The 25,669-nt window shown below is 35.5% G+C and overlaps 3 protein-coding genes across 6 annotated transcripts; all 3 read right to left on the bottom strand.

The window, feature by feature from the left end:
* Positions 1-276: 276 nt before the first annotated feature.
* LOC107473469 (protein OSB1, mitochondrial) lies at positions 277-3,441 on the bottom strand. The gene is made up of 5 exons (XM_016093031.3): positions 3,024-3,441; positions 1,742-1,880; positions 1,569-1,653; positions 1,373-1,476; positions 277-765 (listed from the first exon to the last, which is right to left on the bottom strand). Exons 1-5 carry the CDS (start codon positions 3,395-3,397, stop codon positions 577-579), a joined length of 891 nt encoding a protein of 296 aa, XP_015948517.3. The 5' UTR covers positions 3,398-3,441; the 3' UTR covers positions 277-576.
* Positions 3,442-4,998: 1,557 nt separating this feature from the next.
* Positions 4,999-9,574, bottom strand: LOC107473468 (transcription factor UNE12). The gene is made up of 6 exons (XM_016093030.3): positions 9,078-9,574; positions 7,619-7,738; positions 7,398-7,463; positions 6,730-6,795; positions 6,286-6,363; positions 4,999-6,208 (listed from the first exon to the last, which is right to left on the bottom strand). Exons 1-6 carry the CDS (start codon positions 9,447-9,449, stop codon positions 5,981-5,983), a joined length of 930 nt encoding a protein of 309 aa, XP_015948516.1. The 5' UTR covers positions 9,450-9,574; the 3' UTR covers positions 4,999-5,980.
* Positions 9,575-16,118: 6,544 nt separating this feature from the next.
* LOC107473470 (uncharacterized) lies at positions 16,119-21,910 on the bottom strand. 4 transcript variants are annotated; one of them, XM_052257688.1, is made up of 8 exons: positions 21,662-21,910; positions 20,928-21,362; positions 18,497-18,563; positions 18,277-18,398; positions 17,582-17,717; positions 17,392-17,471; positions 17,109-17,307; positions 16,119-16,567 (listed from the first exon to the last, which is right to left on the bottom strand). In XM_052257688.1, exons 3-8 carry the CDS (start codon positions 18,555-18,557, stop codon positions 16,467-16,469), a joined length of 699 nt encoding a protein of 232 aa, XP_052113648.1. In that variant the 5' UTR covers positions 18,558-18,563; positions 20,928-21,362; positions 21,662-21,910; the 3' UTR covers positions 16,119-16,466. The 4 variants fall into 4 exon arrangements, with proteins under 4 accessions (XP_052113648.1, XP_052113649.1, XP_015948519.1 ...); XM_052257689.1 differs by lacking the exon at positions 21,662-21,910 and adding an exon at positions 20,775-20,815 and having other exon boundaries at positions 18,497-18,565; positions 20,928-21,413; XM_016093033.3 differs by lacking the exon at positions 21,662-21,910 and adding an exon at positions 19,699-19,744 and having other exon boundaries at positions 20,928-21,413.
* Positions 21,911-25,669: the final 3,759 nt, after the last annotated feature.

Here is a 25,669-nt window from a genome sequence, read left to right as displayed (position 1 = left end):
ACCATGAAAAATCAAAATAAATGTGAATCCCAATATAATTAGAGTCTACACTCTATCCAATGATGATAAATAAATAAAAAGTACAATGATAACTAGATAACTGTGCTTATATTACACTTTCCTTCTGGATTCTAATATTGTATAGGTTATTGACTCTATTCCATTGACCAACTAATGTAGCTGCTTTATTAATCAAATCTTCTGTTAAAAAATATCAGGTTTGGTCAAATAGATTCCCATTGTAAGTTCTCAAATGCCATTAAACCATACAAGATATTATCCAAAATGCTAGCAATGAAACAATCAGCCTCTCCGTCATTGAGTGTAGCTATCACAATAAAAGAAACTTGGATAATTCTCCCTATGAAGATTCAGAAGATAGTACTATATAATTAAGTATACATGCAAAATTCAGTATCGACTATGATCATCCCGGTTGATTTACCAATTACCACCACAGATTACAAACAACGGCCACATGAAAAAGAATAAAAATTTGTGGGTAAATTGGAAACTGTACAAAGAAGTTCCACAGTTGACATTGAATTTTGGTTCCGACAAGGATTCAGTGAACCTTCAGAAAGAAAACATCTCATCTGCAGTCACCATATCTACAGGCATCCTAGAGTTGTGACCCGATAGGGATCCCATTCTCGAATCCAATATTTCGAGTTGGGACTTGACCCATGGTGGATTGTATCTGCCATCGACCCACAGAGCTTCGCCTGTATCTTTGTGCTTAAAATCAGGGCCTTTTGGGTTCCTCTGCAATTTTAAATGTATATATTTTAACATATAAAGCGTAACAAATTCATGATGACTTCGAAAAAAATGAAACTACTTTAAGAAGCAAGTTAGACATGGCTATAAAAAGAATTCAGAGGGGTGTTCCATGAGTTGGTTCAGCCACAGTTGAGGAATTGAATTGTTAATTAGATTTGATCTACTAAATATAATCCAAAGCTGCCAAATGTTGGGATTTTTCCCTTTGTTATGGTTCAATGCAATAACTGACGCTTCATGCTCTTCATGCTAAAATGGAAAGCATGAAAAACTGTAAGGACATGAGAATGAAAGGAGCTTATGAAATCAATCAGATTAATTATGACTATTATTTGAATCTCAATAAGACCTAATACATGCCATGGACTTGGAACCAGATGCTTTCATCTATCCTTAAACTTTTGTGCTTTAAAATAAACGAAATCAATAAATCAGTAAAGCCAAAGTAAATTTGATAATGTATGGGTGCCCGGGCAAAGCAACTCCAAAAACAAGAAACAATGGCCAGCACACAATACTTATCCATAATGCTAAAAGGGAATAGCACAACCAAATATTCAACTTTTCTATATTAAAATTGAAAACTTACCTTGTTTTTCCTATTGTCCCACCACTCCCCTGGGCTAGCAAAGAATGCTTGCCATAACTCAACTACAGAACCAGTATTCGTTGCCGGATAACTTGCTTTTTTACCTGAGATAATAGCAGAAGATAGTCAATGTCATCTTGGTGAAAAACAAATCGTCCTGAGGTTAGCATTATATTCCTCAGAGTAGAAGTCATACCAGACGTCGTGTAATCGGAGTCTTGATCATGTGAGGATCCTGGCGAGAAATTCCCTTCAATGAAATTCAGTTGCTGAGCAACCACCTGAGAGAACATAACAGTGATGCACTTGCAGACAGCAGCGAGAAAACAAAATTACAAAAGTAAACTATTCATCGGTAATTACAAAAACCTTGTAGTAGGTTTGTTGCTTCCCTTCATCACTTTCAACTGTATCCGTCACCAAACGACCAGAGACGTAAATTTGATGGCCTTTCTGTACATGATGAAAAGCAGCATGGGCCAGCTCATCCCAGAACGTCAAATTAATCCTGATTACAAAAACAAGCTTCTTTGAGAAAGACACTTTTATTTTAAGTCAGCACAAAATGAGGAGTTTGCTGTGGTATTAAGATAAAACTCAAATTTTCAAATCATTTGACATTCTCTAAAACAAAATTTCATTAGAAAAACCAGAAAAGAAGGTGGATGACAAAAAAAAAAGAGAATAATAACAAGGGGTTGGTTATACAATCCAGTAGAACCCAAAGGTGCTTACTAAAGAGAATAAAAATATAAACTTTGTGAAAAGCAAAAATAACAAGAAATGGAATGCAATGCAATAATAAAAGGTGCTTGCAAAAGAAAAGCAAAAAACATAAAGACATTGAGTGCACACACAAGAACAAAACAATCAAATAAAATAAATCAAAAACAAACAAGGGAAACCAAACAGACATTATACACACTAGCACATCTCTACATTGACACAAAAAGATTACTATAGCTCTGAGGTCGCTTAGTATCAATACTAACTGTCCGACTAAGCTTCTAATCCTTAGTTTCATCGTGCGACCCTTGAAGGTAAACCTTCTATTTTGTAACTTGAAGGTCAAACGTTCAAATTCTAGAAGCAGTCTCTCTGCTTAGCATTTAACAACAGCTGCATACATCTACTTTAAGACCTTATCGGATGCGACCCTCATGCCATGTACTAATAATCTCTCGCACATTCTTAGCTCCTATACTATTAGTCTCAAGGGGGGAAAAAAATATCCATGTATTCTTACTAAATTTGAGCACTAGACCAAACAGATGTAACAAACTCATACAAGTCCTCTCTAACAAGAATTTATGCATGTAGTAACCTCTCAATCTCCTATAGAATTTGAATATGACGAATTCATCCCACACTGCACAAATCCGTCCCTCATCGATCACCAAACACTAACTAGTCGTCCATTTTCGAATAAAGAGTAGCCTAATCTGATACAAGCATATTATGAATCCACGAAAGACGACTCAAATATTATTCCAATGGCTAACACAAATTTATCACTTCCAAACCCTAAGACTAATTTCTCCAAAAGAAACAAGAGAATTGTGTTCCTTCCATTGAAGCAAATGCATAATATAATTTCACAAGAAAAAATGAATGAATGAATGAATAAAAATCCGGTTTCGAAGATAGTTACCATGAAGTCTGGGTGGCGTTCTTCTTAACGGCGAGGCGGGTCCATGCGAGAACCTTGCCGGAGGGGAAGTTCTTGATCTCCACCGGTGCGGCGACGACGCCGATGAGGCTGACGGAGTTGCATAGCTCCTTCTTCCACTGAATCTCCGATGGCTTAGGGCACGCCACGTGTGACTGTGACTGCGATTGCTGAGTTTGCTGCTCCATTGAGTAAGGGGAATAGGAACACTTGAGCGAAATTGGTTTGCTCATCTTCTTGCATTGGAACTGAGTTAAACGCTGCGTTTTAGGTTTTGAATTGGGAACTATGAGAAGGTTACTGAAGCTGGTGCATGACGTTGATGATGAAGATGGTTGTTGCAACAACGCCATCATTTTGTTGCTGTGACTGAGAAACTCTGACTGTGCATAGCTCTTGATAAGGGAAATGCTGAATGAAGAAAGACGCTCAGTTTTTTTGGCAAGAAAGATATTTGGGCTTAGGCCCATTTTCATTAATTTATTAGCCCAATCTAATTATGGGCCTTATTATTCCTCATTAAAGTTTGTGTTGTGGCTTGTTGCATAGCAGACCATGATGTACTCTTTTCTATTTCTATTTCTTGTGAAGTTAAGTTTATTAGTAACTAGAATCTTGATTTAGTTTTTAAAATCTTTCAATATCATCATTTTAAATGATTCAATCATTTTGCAAAATTTTTACTATATTTGACAATTTTACGATTTAAATTTTGTTAAAATTTTACGTTTTACGTACTTAATTTACTTTTTTTTTTATTTCACATAAAATCTTGATTTTTTCAACCTATTAGCTTAAGGTATTTTGACTGAAAAAAGAATTTTTAAAGTGAATAGATTAATAAGAGGAGAAATAATCTCTATTGAATTTGTATTTTTTATTATATATATGAGTTTTACTAACTTAATCCAAAAGAGCTAAAATTTTATATATTTAAAGTTTTCTGATAAGTATTCATAGAACAAGTAGTTAAGATCTTTTGAGATTACGATCTTGAATAAGTTAATCTATTGTGCTGACAATTTTAATAAATAAAACATTGTATTATGAATTCATGTTTTATATTAAAAATTTAAAATTTTGAATCCATCTATCATGTATTTAAAGAAAAAACACTTGTATAAAGTACATGTAGTTATAAATAAATATATTCATAGCTAATTTCTTGTGTACACATATTTTTTAAAAGAGTATTAGTATTTTAATAATAAAAAATGGGAACATGACGAAAATTTGAAAGTGCCTTTTTCCAAAGAAGCTTTATGCACCCTTTACCAAAAGTATTAGTCCTTATTTCGTGCCTATTTGGTTTACCAACCAAATGTAATTTTAAAGCCAGAATTAATGTTGTATCACGTATAGTATTTAATTATTTATCATAACAAATGTTGGTAGTAATAATCTTACTCTAATTTCCCTAACTTTGATTCCTCTAAAAAATTATTTAGTTATTTGAACACTAAACCAAAATGGGAGGATGAAAGTGGGGTCATGAAGTATGAAAGGTGATTGTTATTAGGGGTGACTTCATTTTTCATACATGTAATAATGTTGGTGTGACTGTAAGGTCAAAAGGCATAGGATGAATGGTTTCACATCGTAGGACTACATTTTAGTGCCATGTTAGGACATGACTTGTCTGGTAAGTTGAGAGTTACATTGAAGGAATGTTGACATTAGAATAAACATGAATAGTTCATTCCCACCTATTATTAGCAAAGAATGATTTTAGTAGGTTATGATAGATTATAGAAACCGATGGCAAATTGGTATTGGGTATTCATAAATCATAGTCATTAGATATTCAAGAATGAAATATATACCAAAATGGAATGTTATTGTCACTTTATAGTTGCATAAGGTTACAACTTACTGATAAAGATTAGGTGAAGAGAGCACCCACAAACTTGTGCTTACACCAATAGATAAGAAGACCAATTATTTTAGAATAAACAAGTCACAAACAAAAAAGCATCATCATTTTCTATTGGACTTGCAAGAACCAGCATTCTTAAAGCAACTCATTATCCATTTCATCTCTACAATTTTCAAATTCTCTAAGGTTACATCACTAATTAAAATATACACACCACTCTAAGCCTTTTACAAGGTCCCACTACCCACTAACCAAAAAAATATTAAGCCCCCACTATAAAAAAGTGCTTCCATCATGTTCCACTAACACCCACCCATGGATACAAAAACATAAAGAGAAAGCTTTCGACATTTTCTTCCCTTTAATTGAAAACCTAGCAAGACAAGATGGGGCCTGCTTCTATTTTTTTAATGCATTTGACATAGAACCCTGTATTTAACAAAGGTAAAAGAAAGGTGAAAAAAAGACTATGGCATCTGACTTTGATTGCAACTTGATGGAACCAATGACTAAAATTAAGGATGGGATTTGGAACAGACAAATGACTCTTGGGTCTTGGGTCCCAGCAATGTAGGGTAGGCCCGAGGGGCACCACTTGATGGGGGCAAACCCCCTAGAATTCTTATATGAGCATAAGTTCACAGGCTCATATTTACACACACTCACAACACAGTGATGGGGATCCATAAACTATGAGTATATCTTAAATATGAGAAAATGATAATAAATCCCTAGCCTTTTATTCCGAAGATAAATAATTCTCTTACCAAATTTAATTACGAATAAGTTCTTGGTTCTTGGCCTTTGTAAACGGGAGACACATAAGTCCCTCTATACAAATTCAAACCATCCCTAGAGGGACTTACGTGTCTCCCATTTACAGAAGTTTAATTTAGTGAAGGATTTATTTGTCTTCATGATAAAAGATTAGGAACTTGTTTGTCCTTTTCCCCTTAAATGAAGTGGTAGGATCGACTTTATTGTAAGTTTGTATAAACATGAGGTGGTAAACTTGCGATCATTCAAGAATCCCTAGGGAACCCCATGACTTAGTTATATGTGTCTATGAAGGAGGGTTAGTTTCTGGCTTTACTATGCTAGAGGTGTCTGGTGGTTGTGACTGGTATATTGCTGAAGCTAGTGAGATTGGCATGATGCAGAGTGCTTTTGATTGAAGGAACTGCATGGCAGTGCCGACATTTTCTTCCATTAGCTTAGCTACTTGCCTTTCTGTGCCATCATTTGACCACTTCTCCCAAGCTGGTTGGTTTCTTCCCTCGCCGCCTTCTTCCTGATCAAGGTACTAAATTTGATGAGTCGTTCAGGAAAGTGAAATTTTGCAAACTACACATTTGTCATAACACTTACCTCGACTGATGATAATGGGATGTCGGTTACTAATGGAGCCACTGCACCGGCACCGCCCAGCCTACTCATGCTCAAGACCTGAAAAACCCAATGAATAAACAATTACGCAACGTCTTTTGCACTTGTAGTTTCAAATCGGTGAAAAATTCAAAATTGTATCCTATTAGGAGCTTTGATTTCACTATAATTTGTCATATTCAAATAGCAATATCTACTCCCAGTGATGGCTAGAGAAATCCATGAAGTTCTTATCATGTTTGTAGAAGAAAAAGGGTTTACAACTAACAAAAATATGGGAAATCATACTTCCATTGAGAAACTCCAACTGAGTCAACAACTCCCATTATAAGCAGTAATTAATTAGAAATTGAGACCTAATAAGAACAGACAGATATATAGCAAAAATAACTGTAGAAATCTGATGAGTGTCACAAGGGCAATAACCTTCACTTGAAGCCTTAAGAACTTGACGTAATCCACAATTTCATCCAGCATAGCAGCTCTATCTGTCTGAACAAAGCACACATAAGCTAACATCAGAAACAATGAAATAATTAGACAACAGCAGGTGCAGGAAGTCAGGGGGAATACTGCAGAACCACAACTTAAAAAAATAAGTTTCATTATATCTTGAAATTGGGAAGAGACTTATTTCGTTTTTCAAGCACCCTAGACTTCACATCTAAGCAGAACATTGGTAAACATTTTTCCTCTTAAACCCCTTTGATAGAAGCAGTTTTCCTTGATTAACTATATTGTGCTATCATGTAAAATGTACAATGTATTCACTATCTTATTAGTAAATAACATGAGGGGAAAAACAACGGATGCTCCTAGATCGCCCAGCAATTTACATATTCATATATTGAAGCATTATGTTTCAAGAAACTTTTACATTCAAAGAAGTCTACAAACACGTTCATATTGCCAAAGACAGACACAAACAGTGCCAATATAGGTCATTATGTTCTACTCAAGCAAGAAATGAAAATTGTGTTCAACATTACAATACATTGAAACAGAAATCAGTCAAAACTCAAAGAACTAAATTTTATTGATGATGATGCAAAATTACAGAGTCCAATAAAATGACAGTATTGAGTAGTCTATACCTTGTTAACACTGGGAACCAGTTCTTGCAAGGCCCTGATCCTTTCAGCTATTCTTTCTCTGCGCAGCTGGTAACATGAACGATGAAGAAAAATAACTGATTGAGGAATTAACAAAAGCAATTTTCTCCCTAGAGTTAAATGAAAACACCATCCCAACCAAAAACTAAATAAATAGATCTTCATAACAGCAGAGTATGTTTTTTAAATATCCAGAAGCTCACCCTTTCAGCTATGCTGTGTGGATCTGTAGCCTGACCTCTACGAGCCCGCACCCGAGGGCGCATTCCTGGTGGATGTGGAGCAGCGGGAACAGTTGTAGGCATGGGCTGCCCATGGAAAACCTGCAAAAGAACACCAAGAATTGCTTTTGTTTTGGAAGTAGGGGGAAGAAAAAAGCATAGAAGAAAGCATTTTATACAAGACCAAGCCAAAACCAAGCATATTATGTGTCCTATAATTTTAGACCTGAGGTTAAAAGACCCAAAGAAAACGACCCTAACCACAAACCCCAGACCTGAATAGCTGAGTTTTAAATGTATCATATTTGCAGAATGTTAAATCACTTCCATGAGAACAATTTTAACAGGGTTTTAGTAATGTATTAAGATTGAGCTCCCATCTTACAGTCATAATACACTCATCTTCATCTCGAACCCTTCCTGCATTATGTTAAAAGGCTATATACGCCAACTAAAGTACCACAACGAAGATCCAGACACCAAGTACAAAAATTTGAATATGAGCACTCGTTGACCCTATAGCAAGTCAGCATCAACAAAAGCATGCCCAAGAAACGTACCACTACATCAGCATGTTGAAGAGTCTTATTTCTGAGATTCAATTTTTGCAGAAAAAGTACCATTCAACACTTGGGTGTTGATTCTATTAAATCCAAACTAAATGTTCTCTAATTTCTTTCACTACTATATAGGCTTAGTAAGTTAGCATAAAGCCGAAACCGAGGAAACACCTAGCATATTCACATATAAACAATGCTCAACATAACTTTCCATCTTCTATTTTCTGCAATAACATTCCCTTTACATCTTTCATTTCTCTATGAACACCAACTCCCATGCCACCAACAAATTCTCACTTGTTACTTGTTAGACACAAGACAAGAAATTAAAACCCTCCTTCCTTATCAGTTCAGCCACTGCCATCGAACAAAATACAAAAACCAAATTCATCAAATAAGATCATCACCTTTCTTACCCCTCGCTAAACTTAACTCTCAAGTCTTATTCTCCAAGCCAGTGCATGAAGCTCCTATATAGTGGTGTCTGAGAAGAATGAACCTACATACCCATGCCAAGGCTCACCCTGTTTCTACACTATAAAGCTAGATACACCAAAGCTATAAACCCTCTCAAATCTCAGAGATAAAATACAACAAAATAAATCGCATGGACCAAAAACAAAAAAAAAGAAAGCATAAACAAAAACATGAATTCTTTTTGTTTACTCAAAGTATAAAGCAAACTACCATATTATACTGAATTTGAAATCATTGAAGCACTAACCTCACTCTCATTCTCAGTATCAATTTTCAACACACTACAGAAACAAAAAGCAACAAATGCTCGCGCACACAAAGAAAATAAATAAACAAATATTTCTAGAAATAGAATTTCACTAATTTTCTAAAAATTAAGAGAAAGAAGAGAAAATGATTGTTACATTCTTAGCTCTTCCATCAACAACGTCGTCACGAAACCGTTTTCCACTTCCAGAAGCATCCTCAGGCTTCAAGAACCCTCCTCCATTCCCTTGCTCCAGGCTCAGCCCAAGCTCGTACACCGGAGGCGGGTGGAAACCACCACCTGCGGTGGCTCCGACGAGGTACGCGGCGGAGGCGTCGTCAGAGCTTAGCTGAAGCATCATCGGCGCCGCTGGAGAAGCAGCAGCTGCAGCTGCGGCGGCGGCGGCGAGAGAGGAGGCGCCGGTTCCTCCGGCGAGGGTAGAGTCGGCGGAGGCGAAGTTCGGGAGGCCGAGGATTTGCTCGAGGAAGTCGTCGGCGGCGGGAGCCTCGGAAGGATGGCGATTGGCCATGAGAGAGCGAGATGGGTTTCTTTTGGACTCGAGCGAGTCGAGTTCTGAGTTGAAGCTAACGAGTTATGGGTTCTGACTCGGGTAAGTTGAAGCTACATGAAGTAAGGAGAGAGAAGGGTCTGTTTGGCTTTATCGTGGTTAAAAAGTGAATAAATAAAAAGGTGATTTTTAGAAAATTATATTTCATTTTTGCCCCCTTTGTTTTCCTAAAAGGGACTACATTTTTGGGAAATTTACTAGTCCACCCATTATCTCTGACATTTAAAAAAAAAATCGAGAAAGGAGCAAATATATCATCACTTTTTAATTTTTTATAGCCTTCACAATTAAGTTTTTCTATGGAATAGAAGAACAAGATAGTCCCCAAAAAAAAAAATAAAAAATTAGAAGAACAAGATGACGATTATTAGAAGCGGCACAGGATTGATAAGGAGGAGGGAGGATTTATTTATTTATTTATTTATTTTTATCGAGATAACTTGATCTAAAAATTAATGTTTGGGATAAAAAAAGTTCTCATTTAAAAGCATAATTATACTATCGATTATGATAGATAGGGGTCTTCATGGATTGGGCTGGATTTGATTTAAGTAGACTCAAATTCGGTCTTAAAAAAGTAAAGGATTAATTTTGATTCGACCTGAAGTGATCCAAAAAAAAAATTGAATTAAACCGAATCGACCCAATGAAACATTAGCCTATATAAATTTTTAAATTTTATATATTAAAATAATAAAATGTTATTTTTAAAAAATAAATTTAATAAATGTTATAACTTTGCATCGGGTGGCTCGAATCAAAATCTGAATCTGACTCAAAGATAACACCAGATAAAAAATAAAAATTCGAACCCAACAAAATATATCTCAGCTTCGGGCCGAGCTTCGGGCAGGACAAGTCTTGAACATCTCTAATAACAGGTGTACATTAAAATTAACTATCACATTAAAATACATATTAAAATGTAAATTTTTTGTACAATAAATACAAAATATATATTAAAAATTAGTTAAACTATATATGTATTTAATGAGTAAAACTCTACAACCAAACAAAATACTTACCTCCTCCTGCTCCTTTTTTTTTTCATCTTACTTTTTCTTTTCCTCTGAACCTCTTCCTTTTTTTTTCATCTTTCTCTTTCATTATCGCCATTGTCATCACCACCAATCCATTACCTCCTTCTCCTCCTCTTCCTCTTCCTTTTCTCATTTGAATTTCTTCGATTTTCTCTTTCTTTTTTCTTCTCCTTCTCCATCATTATCATTGTTATCGTTGTTGTTATTGTTATTATCATCGTCTTCTTTTATATGTATAACAGATCAAATTTGGAATGCAACAAAATTACTTAATAATGACGACACACAAACAAACTCAAACAAGCACAGACCAAATACATCTTATTTAAATTCAAAATACACTGAAATTACTTAATAATGACGACACACAAGCAAACTTAATTCAAAACACGCACACAAACTAGATTCAATCATCTATAAAAATACATGCATGTAAATTTTAAATCCAAAAAAATCATCAATATGGCTTAAATGACACTAAAAGTACTACAATTATCTTGCATGAACTAATTACACTAAATCCAAGTTAATGAGACTAAGTTCACCTTATTCAATACAGAATGCACCGAAATTATTTAATAATTACGACACACAAACAAACTCAATTTAAAATAAGAACAGACCAAATACACCTTATTTAAATCCAGAATACACTGAAATTACTTAATGATGATGACATACAAACAGACTCAGTTTAGAACAAGCACACAAATAAGATTCAATCAACCATAAAAACACATGCATGTAAATTTTAAATCTAAAAAAATTATCAATATGTTGCTCTTAATTCTTATTTCACCATTTTAACAAGAATTTGTATTACGGTTAAGAAATTTTGGTGTGAAAATTGAGAAACTTCTATGTAGGTTAAAAAATTTCGATGTTATTTCCTGATAAATTTTGCATAACTCAAAATTTCCTCACTTTCTTTTTCATCATTATCATCATCATCTTCTTTTCTTATTTATCTTCTCCTAGTTTTGCCTTCTCATGATTTTTCTTGTTTTATTCTCTAAACAAAAATAAAAATAAGAACAAATCAAACAAAGAAAAAAAAAAGAAACACATAATGCTACAAAATCACTAAGAAGAAGGGGAAAAAGAAAAAAAATGCAGTAAGAACAACAGCAATAAAAGAACGATGATAAAGAAAAAACACGCAATGAAGAAGATGAAGGAACGTGAAGAAGAAGGAACATGAAGAAGAAGGAGGAACGCGAAGAACAAGGAGAAGAAGAAGGAGGAGAAGGAGAAAGAAGAATGCGAGATACGAACGTTTACATTAGCGGGATAGTTGGAGCATGTATTCACGCTTTTACTAATAAAACTAATTTTTGGTGAACTTGGACCAAGTTGGTTGCCAAAAAATTTGAATGTGTAGTAAATGTAAGACTAATTTGACAAATACATAATAGTTAATTTTAGTGTTCAAATAACATTTTTGTTATAATATTAGGAATGATTTTAAAAAATATTAAAGACTATTTCAATTTTAAAAATATTAAGTGTTACACATTTTAAATACACAGTACCCGATTTTCATGCTTATTTATCTTCTATCCTATATACTCAAAATATAGGTTAATACTCAAATTTGTCTCTGAAATATTACGCATTTTTAAATTAGTTCTTAAAAAATTTTTTTAATCATATTAGTCCTTAAAAGATAAAAGATAAGTCAAATTGGTCATTCAGTTAGATGATGACGTGTCACGTGACATAATGACATGATAGGTTAATGTCACGTGTCACAAGATGATTGATTGACGTGTTACTTGACATGTAAAAAAGTAATTTATAATCAAAATAATTCTTGAACGTTTAGACATAAGTCATTTTCATCTCTAAAATTTTAAAAATTAATCAAATTAGTCCTTATATAATTTTTTTATTTTTTCTTCATAATATTAAATTTAAAATATTTTTTAATAATATTAATTTTAATATTATTTTTTAAACCTTAATAAACAAAATTCTCTTTACATAAAATAATAAAAATAATTAAATTTTAATATAATCTTTTAAAAATAATTACTATATTTATTTAGTGAAATCTAAAAGATTAAAATATTTAAAATAATTACTATATTTATTTAGTGAAATCTAAAATATTAAAACTTTTAGTATATAACTAGTTTTAATATTTTAAAATACAAATGACAAAATAATTTTATGATAATTTAATTTTTTTTATTATTTTATGTAAAGAGAATTTTATTTATTAAGGTCTAAAAAATAATATTAAAATTAGTACTATAAAAAAATTAATTTAATATTATGAATAAAAAAATTATATAAAGACTAATTTGATTAATTTTTTAAATTTTAGAGATGAAAATAACTTACGTCTAGATTTTTAGGGACTATTTTAATTATAAATAACTTATTTACATGTTAAGTGACACATGACGTGTTAGGTGTCACTGACTTGACACGTCAATCAATCATCTTGTGACATGTGGCATTAACCTACCACGTCATCATGCCACGTGGCACTTAACGTGACACATCATCTTCTAATTAACGGAAAGATCAATTTGACTGACATTTTATCTTTTCAGGACTAATATGACTAAAAAAAATTTTTGAGGACTAATTTAAAGAATAAGTGATCTTTTAGGGACGAATTTGATTTTTAACCCCTCAAAATATATAATGGCAATGAGTGATATGTATATTGGCATATAAAAGAGTTAATAGTCAAAATCGTCCCTGAATGGTATATAAAAGAGTTAATAGTCAAAATCGTCCCTCAAAGATACCCCGATCTCCATTCTCGTCCCCAAAAGATAAATTTAATCAAAATTGTCCTCGAAAGATTTAAAATTAATCACGTTAATCCCTCCGTCTATTCTGTCACTAGCAACATTAATTTTGTTGATGTGGCACGTTAATTTTTTTTGTCTTTTTGGTCATGAGCTGTTAAGCCCAAAAAAATAGAAACAGAACCCTAACTACCCATAACCTGACCCACCCATACCCGCCCCGAAAATCCCTCCTCAACTCATTTGAGTAGTTTCGAGCCTCCATTCTCGTCGCTGCAACACAACCCCCGCAAATGGTGATTCTTCAAGCTTCACGCTGCGCAGCGTCTCCAGTAACCACCACTGTCGTCGCCGGATGTTGCAGAGATACCACGCCTTGCCTGAACGCCAACCTCTGCCACCTATCAAGCGTCTTAGAGCCCCTGCTCCACAGCTGCTGCCACCGTCGCTTCAATGGTATAGTGCTCGCTTTCCACCCCAATCCAATTCGTTGCCCTTTTAGCGGAAATTTTGGACTTGAGGTTTGCTTTCAAAATTACAGCTTTGTTGCCGTTTGCGTGCTTCCTCATGTTGATGTAGTTCTTTATGGTTTTATTCGCATCAGACATCTGCAGTGTAAGGTATTGTTGTAGTTGATAACTTGCTGTAGTGTAGATTGTATCGTTTTTTCTTTGGTTTGTTGATTTTGAAGACTATGAAGAGGCAGAAAACTGAACCCTTCCAATTCGAGGAGGTTTAGGTTGTCCCAATTTTTGTTTGCTGTTGGGGGTGTTATATTTGGTTTTCATTTCGTGCAAGTTTTCTCAAATTCTGAAGATTGTGTCAATGATAAGTGGGGATGAGATTTATGATGGATTGGATGGTGCTGCTGCTATTGGTGGCTCCGAAGGTTCAGAGTTGAGCAAGCCTTTTGTTAGTTCTGTTTATCGAGATTCACTTCACTAGAGGCTAGAGGATAGCATGGACAAAGATAATCCCTTGAGACCCAACAAAGTTTCACTGAAGGAGAAAGAACATGGTGGTGAATCCGTGGAGCGTGTTCCTCAGAAGTATGGCAGGATTACTGGAAGAATCATGTGGCAAATGAATAGGACAAACAAATTTTCTGTTCTTGAGAGAATGACAGATGAGGCATGGACATTGGGGCTGAAAGCTTGGGGAGAATTAGACACAGTTGATGACGTGGAGTCCAGAGAGAACTCTCTCATTGAAGGAAAGCCTGAGTCCTGTCCTTGGATATTAATGACTGGGGATGAATTGTAGAAGAGAGATGGCTTGATGTTTCTACCTTGCGGGCTAGCAGTAGGTTCCTCAATCACTGTGGTGGGGACACCCCATTTTGCTCATAAGGAATATGTTCCTAAGCTTAGAAAGTTGAAGAAAAGTGATGGATTGATTGCAGTTTCACCGTTCATGAAAGTCAGTTAGAGAGAACTGGAGCAAACGACCAGTTATCAAGCATAATACCTACCATCGAATGCATTGGGAAACAACTCACATCTTTGGGGGGGTTGTGTTGCAGCAGGACGGAAATGGAGGCTCGAAGCTACTCAAATGGGTTGAAGAGGGATTTTCGGGACAGGTACAAGTAGGTCGAATTTTGGATAGTTAAGGTTCTATTTTTGTTTTTTGAGCTTAACAGTCCATAACCAAAAAGACAAAAAAAAAAATTAACGTGCCACCTCAACAAAATTAACGTTGTTTGTGACATAATAGACGAAGAGACTAACGTGATTAATTTTAAATCTTTCGAAGACGATTTTGATTAAATTTATCTTTCGGAGACAAAAATAGATATCAGAGTATCTTTCAAAGACGATTTTGACTATTAACTCGTATATAAAATATTGATTTTATTTATAAATAAAAAATCCAACAATATTAAGTACTAACCCACTAATTTATCTACCCGAATACAATATTTTATATATTAAATAATTAAAATTGGTTGAAACTAAAATATCCGGCTACAATTTTTTTTTTAAATTAATTTGTAATATTAGTAAAAAATAAATAAATTTTTTCTTTACTTAAAATATGAATCAAAGAATAAAATTAAAGTCAAACATGAGATTCTAGATATTCCCAAACCAAATATTAGCACAAAATATGTATGACAAACGTTAAAATTAAGGAAAATAAAATAAAATGGTTTAGACAAACTTAAACTACCTTCAAACATTACTATATTAGAAAGAAAAATAATGTTTGACCGAAAACTATACACTGATTTTTTTTTTATTACATGATACAGTAGCCGTTAATTATATATATATAACAAATGAATAGGTTGAACATTGCTATTTAACTAATTTTGAATTTTTATTTTTTTGGTCATGTTGTAAGTTAAAGGAAAAACCTGGAACTAGAACAACAGTTAAGTTATCTCCGTGTGACCTTAAAGTCACGAATTCAAACAATAAAAACAACTACCAATATAATTATCAAGTTAGACTACATACATTATACCTTTTGAATGCGGTCATTTCTTGTATCCTACGTTAACGGAGGATACTTGTACACCGGACTGTCATTTTTTAGTCATGTTGTAAGTCATCGGATGAATGTAGGTTCTAATGTTTGGATCAAGGCAACTAATACAACTTATAGCAATTCTGACTGTGATGCTTGGAGTAATGATCCAAATATTCTATGTTAAGGTTGGATTAATAGAAGATCTTAAGAAAGATTGGAAGGTAGTAACTAGTAACTATAATCAATGTTATATTCTTGTTCATCTTACTCGTTGTGTACTCCATTGGTGGTTGTGCATTAAAAAATAATCGAAGGGACAGCTACAATAAGAATGCAAAGAATGAACACCATTGATTTCAACCTTTTTTTTTCCTTCACAAAATTATGAAAAAATTAAAAATAAAAATGCAAACCAAATGTCAGAAAACCGACTAATCCTACTTGAGACCAACTATCTCTGCTAACACAACTTTTTTCCATTCTTAATTGAAGCCACTGGGAGAAAAACAAAACCCAAAAAAAGAAACACTAGCGTGTCACTCGATCAACCTGATCTACCTCATGTTGGTAAATGAAATCTACTGGATTACATACGATTTTTTATTTACAAGTAAATCAATTACAAATGCTACAAAGAACAAACAACTAACGTTGAAGATATTAGAAAAGTGAAATGTAACATTACCATAAGATATCAATCATGTTTGATTTTGGGGTTGTGAAAAGAATTCCTTGGCATTGTGAGCTACTTCTGCCTCCACGATTGCTTCTAGAACTATGTCGGATCCTTTCACATCAGCTGCCAATACAACCAAAAAGTTTGTTTCAGATATCATTCTATAACAAAACTACACATGAAAGTGAACCATGATAATAATAATTAAAGAAAAATGAACGAAAAAATTAATTGGGATAAAGAGCAATCATTAGCCACTCAAATCATTGACAAATAACAAACAATGAGACAATGAACAAAAGGCATTCAATGCATCCCCAATTGGTCCATACAAAGTTATTAAACTCTCAAGTTAACTTGTAAACTCTTACAAGTTCATCAGTTTAGGCTCCAACCGAATGTACGACTTTACAGATAAACCGTTAAAGAGTTTATCAATTAGAAAATCCACTTGACCATGTCAAGCGTGGATTTTCACCACTGATTGTATACTCTTGAAAGTATCCACTCCAGTGGCTGTACACATACGCATATATGTACGGGATCTAACATGGATAGGATGAGATAATCATCAGACAACCCCCAATACATTATGCACAAACTGTAAATATTTTAGCTAACCATAGAAACAAACTAACAAAATCTAGCAACAACTAAAAGTTACCGCTACGATTTGGTAAGAGTCCAGCGCTTTCAGCGGAAATTGGCAAGACAGTATGCTGCAGTTCAGGTTTAATCTTCTGGGGTTCAGTACTACTTGCAGCTAAACTGTTCCTGATGATAGCAGACTCTGCCAATCGGGCATATGTCGTTGCTTGACTTTGCATGTTGCATGAATTTGATGAGGCCAACAAAGGTGAATCCTGGAAAATATTAGATACCATGTAAGCACATTTTCCTGATGCAGCATATAGTTTATTTCAAGTTCTGTTTGTGTTCAATATAACCTTGATAACAGTGGGTGTTGAGTTAGTGGTAGCAGGGGGTATGAACTTATCCTCTCCAACGTCTTCGGTTTTTTTGGTGCCTAATCATCGACGACAGAAGATAACAAGATTGCGCAGAATTTTAGCAAATCAGTACAATTTTAGAATACTAAACTACGATCCAAAACAGAAAAATTTTAAAAAACAATACCATTTGGAATAGATGTCTGGTCAGGATTATCCACAAGCCCGCGGGTCATAGGGCCGGGATTTATGAGTGATATACTTCTAATTTCATGACGAATAGCATCGAGCTGTGCCATTGTGTCCTGCAGTTCCTTGTGAACCTAACGACAAAACAGGTGAACACAATAGAATTTAGTTTTTGCTCATTGAATGCCATTACCAAGCTGTGGGATGATTACTCAAATTCTTCAATACAATTTAAATATGCGCCTAACTTTTGCACTACTCTTGTATTATTAAGAAATTCAAAGTAAATATCAAGCATGAAATCACAATCCCCATCTACACTTAAGGGACAGATTTTTCTTTCTTTCTTTCTTTCTTTTTATTTTCCCTCTTTTTTATTATTATTCTGGTTCTGAAATTACCTCCTCCACTGGTTTAACTTTCTCCAGATTATTGTGAGAAACCAAATGTAGCACATAACAAATCTAGTAAATGCTAGTTATAGCTCTAGATTGGAGAAAGGAGAGTCAATGTGACCAAACTCCATACATCTAAACTTGTAGAGTTTAGGTAAACATGAATTATAAAACTCAACTAGCAAATGCGTCAGAGTTTTACTTGTAAAATTGTAAACTTGATATCGGACCTAAACGTATATGCCCATAAGAGTTTACGAGTTTTCACTCGAGAGTTTGGTAACCTCATGAGGAGTACCTGGCGAGCTTGGGTTTGCTGCATAACGCTGTCAAATTGGCCGCGAGCCAATTGTACATATCCAACAGCGCGACCAGCTAGCCTCCCAGCTGTTCTGGCTATGATTGGCAAATCTTTTGGGCCTATTACACATCAATTTGTCAGAGAAACAATTTTCAAATTCCTACAATCAAAATCATCATACAGTAAAGAGAAAATAAGACCAGCAGCATGAACCAACCAATTACAGCAGCAGTGACTCCAATCAACAGAAGTATTTCTCCATATGAGAGTCCCAGCATTTGTTACTGTCAAATTTTCAAAGTCAAACATTAATTAAATTAAATCTCTGTAAACTAAAATCGTAATTTGCATATCCGAAAAACCAAACATAATAAACAGCATTTATGATTAACATTGAACTATCTCCATCTCATTGGTTACCATTTCATGACAGATTTAATATTATTACCTACGGTTGACGATACATACGAGAGAGGCAGAGGCAAAGGGGGTAGTAGCAGTGATGGGAGAGGTGGATGTGTATGTGTTTTGAAGAAATTTGGAAAAGAGAAGTGATGGGAATAGTTTGGTGATAGGTGGATTAACTTTCACAGAAATCTTGCAAAGTATGTCCGGGAATGAAGATTCCAATGTTGTGTAGACCCTGATATTCCCATGAGTATCAAATAATTTTCCAAAAATGCACCTAATTATTATTAACTCAAAATTAACAATTTTAACCTAAAAAATTTAACACTCTTAATAGAAAAACTAACACTTTGTCGTTTAAGAATTGAAATTTTAAACTCAGAATTTTTACATTTGAACAGTACTTGAAGATGTAGCACACCAATTGTCACTTTGGTAATGAAACTTTTTGCATCTATTATACAGTACGTCAACAAAAAAATCTCAATGCATAATAACAAAATTTAGAGGACTGAAAAAATATGGAGTTGAAAATTGGAACAAAATCAGCAGCCTAATTAGCATGAAAGGGAAAAAAATCTGCAACAAGCAACAACAGTACAACAACAAATCTCAATTTCGGAACCAGTTATTAGTTTTGACAGTAATCACAAAAGATCACGTTCATCCCATTGAAATTTTTTAAAACCAAGGTTCAGAAAACCGGACCAGTCATTGAACCAATCTAGTTACTGGTTCACTAGTTCATTTGTTCAACCAGTTCAACCGAAAAAACCGTTTTATAATAAACACCTGATTCTATAAAAATTCAATGAATAAAGCAACTGGTTCTAAACACTCTTCTACTGCATTTTTTTACTTCAAAAAGGGATCATAAACAACTAGTTCTATGAATAAACAAACTACAATGATATGCAATGCCAAAAATAGGCCAATGATAAAATAATAAAGGGTTTCACTCTTCAATTCTATGTTCAAGCTTGTAGCATACCAGAATCAACAGAATAATACCGTTAAAATAGTCTTCCTTCTTAATTCTTATATACCTCAGAATTTCCTACAAAATGAAAATTTAACACAACACACAGCTTTAAAACAAAAACAAAACAACACTCAAATCAATCACCTCTTCTAAACTCAGCCTTAAAACAAAACAGAACAACATTCAGAGTAGGAGCATTAATCACAAAAAATTGATTTCTGAAACAACAAAAACAGCAGAACAACATTCAGAGTTTGAGCATTGATCACAAAATATTGATTTATGAAACAAAACAAAAACAGAAGAACAACATTCAGAGTTTGAGCATTGATAACAAAAAATTGAATTTTGAAACAAAACAAACACTGCAAAACCAACAGAACAGCATTTAGAGTTTGAGCATTGATCACAAAAATTAATTTCTGAAACAAAACAAACAATCAACAAAACAATGAAAACAGAATTTTTTTTTTTCCTTCAGAAGAAGTAAACAATGAAAACATGAAGCATATAATAAATCAATGATCACCAATATCCAGCAAGAATCTCAAAGACAACAATAAATACACAACAACAATTTAGCAAATAAACAAGAACAAGACCTAAATAGAAAATCCAACAAATTAAATCGTAGAAACCTAACAATTAGCAAATTAACAAGTTCACACTAACAGTTAAAATTTACCCGAAGAACACTAATGCAAGTGGAATCATCATGCTAATATGTTTTCTACACAACAACAAAAAATAAAATAAAAATAACAGAAGAGCAACAGAACAACAACACAAGAACAATTAGCAAATTAACAAGTTCACACTAACTGTTAAAATTTACCAGAAGAACACTAATGCAAGTGGAATCATCATGCTAATATGTTTTCTACAAAGATGCTATTTGTGCAGCTAAAATTTCCTAATTACTAAGATCCAATTATTCTAATTTCACATGCAATCAACTTACTAAGTTTCTAAAAGCTAGATATGATAAAAACCAACCCGAAATATGGTTAAAGCATTTCATCAAACATGTTGAGTGCGGTAAACTTGAAATGAAATAAGAGAATTCAAAGCTTAGTATCAATGTGATAGAGAAGAGAACATAACTATTGTATACTTTAATTCAGTCTATGAAAAAAATCCAAACCACTGCCAAATCAAATAGTTACTTATTGTAATAGAAATAAGAAGTTGCAGAGTTTCAAGCAGAGTATTGGTGTTGTGTGAGTGTATTGTCTGGTGGTGGGTTTAGGGAACTCACGGCGGCGACAAAAGAGAGCAGTTCGACGGCTAGGTGGAGCGCGCGGGTTGGTCGCAGAGTTTGAAGCAGGGCAACGTGGCTTCCAGACGAACGCGAACCCGAACGGTGAACGGCGAGTGAACGCGAACGGTGAACGGCGAGTGAACGCGAACGGTGAACGCCGAGCAAACTTGAACGGCGAAGAACGCGAACGAAGACGACGGCTGAACGAAGACGCGAACGTTAACGGCAACCAACGGCGGCGGAAGCGCGGCTGAGCAGACAAAGACGACGGACGCCGAGCTCGAGGAAGCAGCTGCGATTGGTGACAGCGAACGGGGGTTGAAGACTTGGAGCACGAGGGAAGCTAGATAGACGGACGGACGGCGGCAGCATGCCACTCCTTGCGGCGGCGGTGGTGTAGGCTTACCGTGCTAGGGTTTTTTGGCGGAGTTTCTGTGAATGAAAGAAACGGAGGGAGAAAGGGAGAAAGAAACGAAGGAGCTTTAGAACGAAGAGTGAAAGTAAGCAAATTCGGCAAAAACGACGCCGTTTCTTTTAAACCGGCGGTTCTCTGTCCGGTTCAACCGTTTCCGGCCGGTTCGACGGTTCTCTTCCGGTTTTAGAGAAACGGTTTTGGGGAAAAACTGGACCGTAATTGCTGCCGGTTCACAGTTAAACCGGTCGAATCCGCCTGAAAACAGAATTACTGTCGGAAATGAAAAAAAAAAAAAGATGCATGGGGGAAGACCTACCTGCGAAGGATCAACAACGAAAGGCGACGACTGACGATAGTAAAGGGCGGCGAACAACCAGCGGCAACCATAAACGGATGGAAACCAGCTAGAGGACAAAGAGCGGCGCTGCCGTGATGGAGGCACAATGAACGGCGGAGGAAGTAGCGTCTCCGGTGCAGCGGAACAGACGAACAGAGACAGGGAGAGGAGGAACAAGTTCCTTAGGGGTTTTTTTTTGGATCCAGTGAGAGGTCCAAGGCCCAAAAAGGAAGAAAGGAGATTATAAATGATGATTGTGGAACTCATTGAGAAAGGGAAGGGATGTGTGTGTTTGTAAGGGTATTTCACCAAAAAAAAAATGATGATTGTGGAATTAGGATAGATTGGGGTAGTAATTAACTCTTAGTGGCCCAAAAAGTGTTTTTATACTTCACTCTATATTAATTAATTGTTATTAATTAGTGATTATTTAAATTTTATTTTTTAAAAGACATAAAATTAATGATTATTAATTACCTTTTCTTATTCTAATTCATCATTTATTATTTATTATGCAAATCAAAATTTCTCTTTCTAAAAAAATGTCCAAACTCTAAAAGAAAAAATACCAAAACATAAGATAAAATATAATTCAAATCTTAAAAAAAATACAAAACATAGGAAAAAAAATCATCCATATCCTAAGAAAAAAACATACAAAATATAGGAAAAAAATTATCCAAAACTAATAAAAAGAATCATCCAAAATTTAGGAAAAAGAAACATAAAAAACTAGTTAAAAAAATCATTCAAAACCAAATAGGAAGAGGAGAAGAAGAAAAACCGCAGGGTGGCTGGCAACGACGTCTTAGACGGCGTTGCATGGACGGCAGGGGACTCGCAGTGATGCGTTGCGAGGAGGAAGCCACGGAGGCCGCGCATCGCGAGTGGAGGAGTTGCCATTGATGATGCTCTCTGTCGAAAGCTTTGCACCGTGACAACAGCTTCTTTGTGTAAGAACAGCTCGGCGTGATGGTCCTTGCGGGAGAACGGTGATGTGATCGAGTCATGAACAACACTTGCACCACGCTTATGAACAGCACCGCTAATGGCGGCACACGTGGCGGAGAACCAAGGAGGCAGCGACGGGTTGGATGATTGGTAGCACCGTGTGGAGAAAGAAAGTAAAGAAACGGGAGCGTTATTGACGTTGTTGATGGCTTTTATTATTACACCAATCCTATTTTTGCAAAATCAACAATTAATGTCAATTATTCAAATTATAATTTAATAAAATAAATTAAAATAATTATAATTAATTGAGTTATTCAATTTTTGATTAGTTAGACACTTAATTTCTTATACTTTTCCTAAAATAAATGATGAATGTGGATTCAAGACTAAAAAAATGGTGAATGGGGTTTGACGTGTTTCACTGGGGTGTGGTGGCTGCGATGAAGAAATCGGATGGTCCAATTTCAGGGAGAGTAATCGGACGGTCCGATTACAGGCTTCGGGGGTACACAAATCGGATTGTCCGATTTGCGTACCAACGGCCACGCGTCACGAATGCAGGAAACCTAGCTCGTAGACCCACTTTCAAAACCAACATATTCCACCCACCCATCCCTTTCAGCCTCACTTATTCACCTTTTATTCTCCAGCAAACCTAACCCCACATCCTCCCTTCTCTTCTTCCATTGAAGCTGCAAAGCCAAAATTCAACAAGAGGCAGCTGCAAGGAGAGAAAACAAAAATCAACAATGCCAAGAAGACCAAGAATAAAAGAAGTTAATCGTCCAAAACTGCACATTATTAATTATCTTGATCATCTTAATTATGTAAGTTTTTTATTACCAAATAGTTTTTTTTTTTATGAGTTAGGGGGTCAAAGACCCCAAACAAGGAAGAAAAACAAAACAACTAAACAGAGCTAAGAGCCTCTAGGGCACAAAATGCCAAAATAGTCCAAATCCAAAGTTAAGCTAATATCGGGAGGAGGAACATCAAAGATGTGGAGGCCAAAGGGGAGGGTATGTCCCTTTTCAACAAGCGTATCCGCAACATAATTTACTTCTCTAAGGGTATGTGACCATCCGGAAATATCAAGCCATTAGGCATGAATGTTGATATCAGTAAGAATCAATGTATAAGAATGATGCGCAGTACAACCATTTCTTACAAACTCAAGGACAGAGGAAGAATCCATTTCAATAAGAAGCCGCTTGAAATTTTTGGCCACGGCAATCTGGAGACCGCACACAATCCCCCACATTTTCGCCTGCATAATTTAACAGCTACCCAAGTTGGAAGCGAAACCAATGATATATTTCTCCAAGTGATCTCTAAATACTCCACTGCATGCCGCACTATTCTGGTTAGCGAAAAAGAAGCCATCAACATTAAGCTTAATTTCATTCTCATGAGGAGGGAGTCAGCGGATAAGGGTTCTAGCAGTTGGCTTATTGTGCTTCTGCCTCAAATGCACATTCATGCAATGTAGATATTTCTCACGCCTAGCCTTAATCTGGATAAGAGCTGTAGCGGAAGAAATCAACATATTTTCAAAAACAAGCTTATTACAACAAAACCAAAGGTGAGATGCTACAATGCCAAATAGGTCTGACCACTTTGATCTCTTTGAGATATTGCTTTGCAGCCAGTTCAACATATCAGAGTTTAGAAAATGTCGGAACTGATCGGCAAGTAGGAGGTTTCGCCATACGTTCCTAGCAAAAAACAGTCTCGAATGAAATAGAGAGTTGATTCAACATCGTTTCTACACGGGAGCAACGATCATCATTGGTAAGATGGCACCTCTTCCTTTTCTCATTTGTAAGAATGGAGTCATGAGCAATAAGACAAAGGAATAAACGCACTCGTTCAGGACCTTTTCAACTCCAAACAAGGCTGAAAATGTTGCTGGAGATGACAGTGGTATTCTGGATATCTTGGTAAGCATATTTGAATTTGAAGCATCCATCCGAGGTGAGAGCCCACGCAATCTGGTCTTTATCTTTCCAAGGGGACGGTGGGAGAATCGCAACAATCTTGCTGACTACATCATCCGGGAGCCAATCTTTGATTTTGTTAGCGTCCCAATCCCCTAAAACAAAGAGAAAATCCGTAAGGTTACTAAAATAATCAATGCTTCTGTTGCTTACTTGATTAACATGCATATCCAAACTCCCTAAATCAGGGACCAGTTATATTTGCAAAAGTTGATTTTTTTGCCATTGCCAACCCGCCAAATGGTATTTTTAGTGACATTCTCCCAATTAGCGCATACTCCTTTCTAGAGGTTCGAGTTGCTTTGCTTTCTTTCTACCCGAGGAATAATGTCATCACCTCTATCATATTTGGATCGCAAAACCCTTGTCCACGGGCATCTTTCTTCTCAATGAGCCCCCAACCAACTTTCATCATGAAAGCCTTATTAGGAGCATGGGCATGGTGAACACCCAAGCCTCCATTTTTCTTTTGCTACCCACTTTCTTCCAACTTAACAAGTGGATCTTCTTCGTTTATTCAGTTTCTCCCCAAAGAAAATTCCTGTATTTACGGTCAATGGAATTACAAATGGGTTAAGTATTGTTTTCGTCTCTAACGTCTTGGGTCAAAATCAAAATCATCCCCGACCTTTTTTCGTTATTAAAATCATCCTTTCTCGAATTCTTGGACCAAAATACCCTCATCATCATCATTCTCCTCTTCACCTTCCTCACCCCACCACTTCCATTGCCACCAACATTACCACCACAACCACCACCAACACCACCACTAGCACCACCACCACCAACACCAACACCAACACCAACACAAACACCACCACCAACACCAACCAACACCAACACCAACATCAAGAACACTAAACAACAACAACAACACCAAACCAAGAAGCAGAAACAAAAAACTAAGCTAGAAAGCAGAAACAAAAAAGCAGGAAAGCAAGAAAGCAGAAGCAAGATGCAGAAGCAGAAAGCGATGCAGATAGGCGGCGAGGTTGCGAGGCGGCGGCAGTGGCTCGCGTCTCCTCTCTCTCTCCCT

The sequence above is a fragment of the Arachis duranensis genome, chromosome 2, assembly GCF_000817695.3.
Source record: "Arachis duranensis cultivar V14167 chromosome 2, aradu.V14167.gnm2.J7QH, whole genome shotgun sequence".
NCBI classification, from domain to species: domain Eukaryota; kingdom Viridiplantae; phylum Streptophyta; class Magnoliopsida; order Fabales; family Fabaceae; genus Arachis; species Arachis duranensis.
Note: the sequence above shows the minus strand (reverse complement) of the source record. Positions and strands in the feature narration are given on the sequence as shown.